This window comes from Corylus avellana, chromosome ca3 (assembly GCF_901000735.1).
Source record: "Corylus avellana chromosome ca3, CavTom2PMs-1.0".
NCBI lineage: Eukaryota > Viridiplantae > Streptophyta > Magnoliopsida > Fagales > Betulaceae > Corylus > Corylus avellana.
Window position 1 is genome coordinate 36,924,165 of NC_081543.1, and position 2,548 is coordinate 36,926,712.

General features: G+C 42.8%; 1 protein-coding gene across 1 annotated transcript; it reads left to right on the forward strand.

Moving 5' to 3' along the window:
• The first annotated feature begins 218 nt into the window (after nucleotides 1-218).
• On the forward strand, nucleotides 219-2,102 carry LOC132174554 (serine/threonine-protein phosphatase 7 long form homolog). The gene has a single exon (XM_059586192.1). It carries the CDS (start codon nucleotides 219-221, stop codon nucleotides 2,100-2,102), a length of 1,884 nt encoding a protein of 627 aa, XP_059442175.1.
• The last annotated feature ends 446 nt before the right edge of the window (nucleotides 2,103-2,548 follow it).

Sequence of the window (2,548 nt, forward strand, 5' to 3'; positions counted from 1 at the left end):
GAGAGATGAAAGTGGGTTTTCTGAGAGTCGAAGCGTTTGCCATTCCTGAAAACTGCAAACTCCCCACCCCCAATAATCTTCCGCTTATTTTTCAGCATAGCCCTTCATTTTCCCGGGAAACAAACAGAGAGTAAGGCAAAGAGGAAGACGAATCACAACAACCCTTTTCCTGTAATCCACAACCGAGTCCCAAGTTCCAAACTTTTTGACCTCTGACAATGACCGGACCATCAGACAATTACAACATCGTAGACTTGAGAGAGGAATTCATGGTTTCACTTTCACCCACAGGTGACAATAAACCAACTCTCAGAGCAGCCCATTTTCTCCAACCCTCTGTAACCTCCATAAAAGAACCATTCTTTGAGCTTCCTTCACTCTCGCCCACTTCCCTGCCACCCACTTTTGAGCCCTCCGAATGGCCTTTGAAGGTCACCTACAGCGGCTGGCAAACCCCACCTAGAGATTGGAAAAATTGGGTCGGTTGCTTGCAACCCAATTATCAATCTTTGTGGAAGAAAGTCGGTATCTTTGAAGCTATCAGCAATTCTAAGTACGTAATCCAAAGAAACCATGACATGGTTATTGGCATTGCTGAGAGGTGGTGCTCTGAGACCAACACATGCATTTTTCCTTGGGGTGAAGCAACGCTCACATTGGAGGATACAATGGTTTTGGGAGGTCTCTCTGTTTTGGGAGAGCCTGTTTATAGCCCTGTCGAAACGCAAGAGTTGAAGGAAATAGAAAGGAAACTGAATCAAGCGCGAGCTGAAGCTATTAGGAGTAAAGCTCGTAAGGCCTGCCCACATTTTTGGATAAAGGAGTTTATGAACAGTGGAAGCGAGATCGAGCACGAAGCATTTCTTGTTTTTTGGTTGTCAATGTTTGTCCTCCCTAATTCTAGAACTATCAGGCAGCAAGTTTTCCCTGTTGCCATTCATCTCGCTAAAGGGACCCGAATCGCGCTTGCCCCTGCAGTTCTTGCTAGCATTTACAGGGATTTGAGCTCGTTGAAAAAGACCATCGTTGCTCTGAACAAGTCTTGCCCTGTTGAGGATAAAAACAGAGTCTTTGAAGTAGTTGTACGGTCACCGCTTCAGTTAGTTCAGCTTTGGGGGTGGGAGAGGTTTCCATCATTGCAGCCAAAGCGGAATTTGGTCATATGCGTTGAACCAGCATTTTCTCGATGGCATAAAGTTAAAAGTGTGAAAATTGATAATGTGAGGTTGGCTCTGGACTCGGCTGGAAATGGTTTTCTTTGGCGCCCTTATGCTTCATATACATATAAGTGGGACTTTCCAAAATTATATGGAGAAGAGGGAATATGGGTGCCGGTTGATTCTAATTTGGATGAAGAAATTGAGGCATTTGCTCTGTTCTTGAGGGTCTCCGAGCTTGTTGGACTTGAGTGTATAGAACAGTACTTCCCACATCGTGTTGCATTGCAATTTGGAATGGATCAAGATCTTCCGGGCTATGTTGCTCGATGCAATAAGAGTCCTGAAACTGCCTGGAGCAATTACAGTAAGCCGATAAGTGAGGAGAAATTATATGTTCCGTCCAGGATTTCCAAGGGTGATGTTACCACTCGTTACTTGGAGTGGTGGAAGCAATCGATAAGGGAAAGAAGCATGAAGGCAGTTGATCAAGCACTGCAGGCTGCAAAAGGTAATGATGGCGATGTTCCACCTGGTTTTCCACTGAAATGTAACAATGTTGATAAACCAACGGATGTGGAAGATGAAACAATACCAAAACTGGTGTTTCAGGCTTCAATGGGAAAGAAGGGAGGTAATGATGCTGATGTTCCACCGGGGTTTCCTCCCAAATGTAACAATGTAGAGAACTCTGTCAATGAAGATAAATCAGCAGGAGAAGGAATGAGATATTATGGCCAAAGTTTTTCAGCTTCAGTTGGGAAAGATGGAGCTGTCAGAAAGATGGAGTCAATGACAAAAAATAGAGGTGAAGCTGAAGTAGGAAACCTTGTTTACAACATGGTTGAAATACCAGGACTGGAACTTGAAACTCGGATTAGTAAGCTGGAGAGAGTGGTTGCTGAGCTAAAAGCAGCAAGATTTAGCCGCAGGTTTGAGGAATAGCCTCCCAAAGAAGGCTGGTCTGTCACATAGCAGCAGAATAAAATTGCTTTGCTTCATTTCAAGGCATATGATAGGATGAAGTCTAAGAACTTGGTTTTTGGGTGCTTATACTTCTAGCTCAACCTCTTACATTAAGTTGAAGCCTCTGGCTCTGGTGATGTTTAAGATGATGCATATTTTGTGCAGTTTGTTGCATTGGACACTGATATTTTGAGTAGTCATATAGGATGCATATTTTGTGCAATTTGTTGCATAGTTAGTGGTTTCCTCTGTCCATATAGTTTACTTGATGTAGTGCTGAAATCTGTTCTGCAGAAGGCTCAGTGAACAGATTTCAGCAGTAACTATCACAAACGTTGGTAAGTAGCTTAAAATGTTATTGTGTTTTTCAAAACAAAAAAACTTTTCAAAGCATTACAGTTTTCATTATCCAAAAACCTTTTTTA

Excerpts from the sequence above, each read along its gene's own strand:
- LOC132174554 (XM_059586192.1), top strand. The coding sequence starts at position 219 with ATGACCGGACCATCAGACAATTACAACATCGTAGACTTGAGAGAGGAA.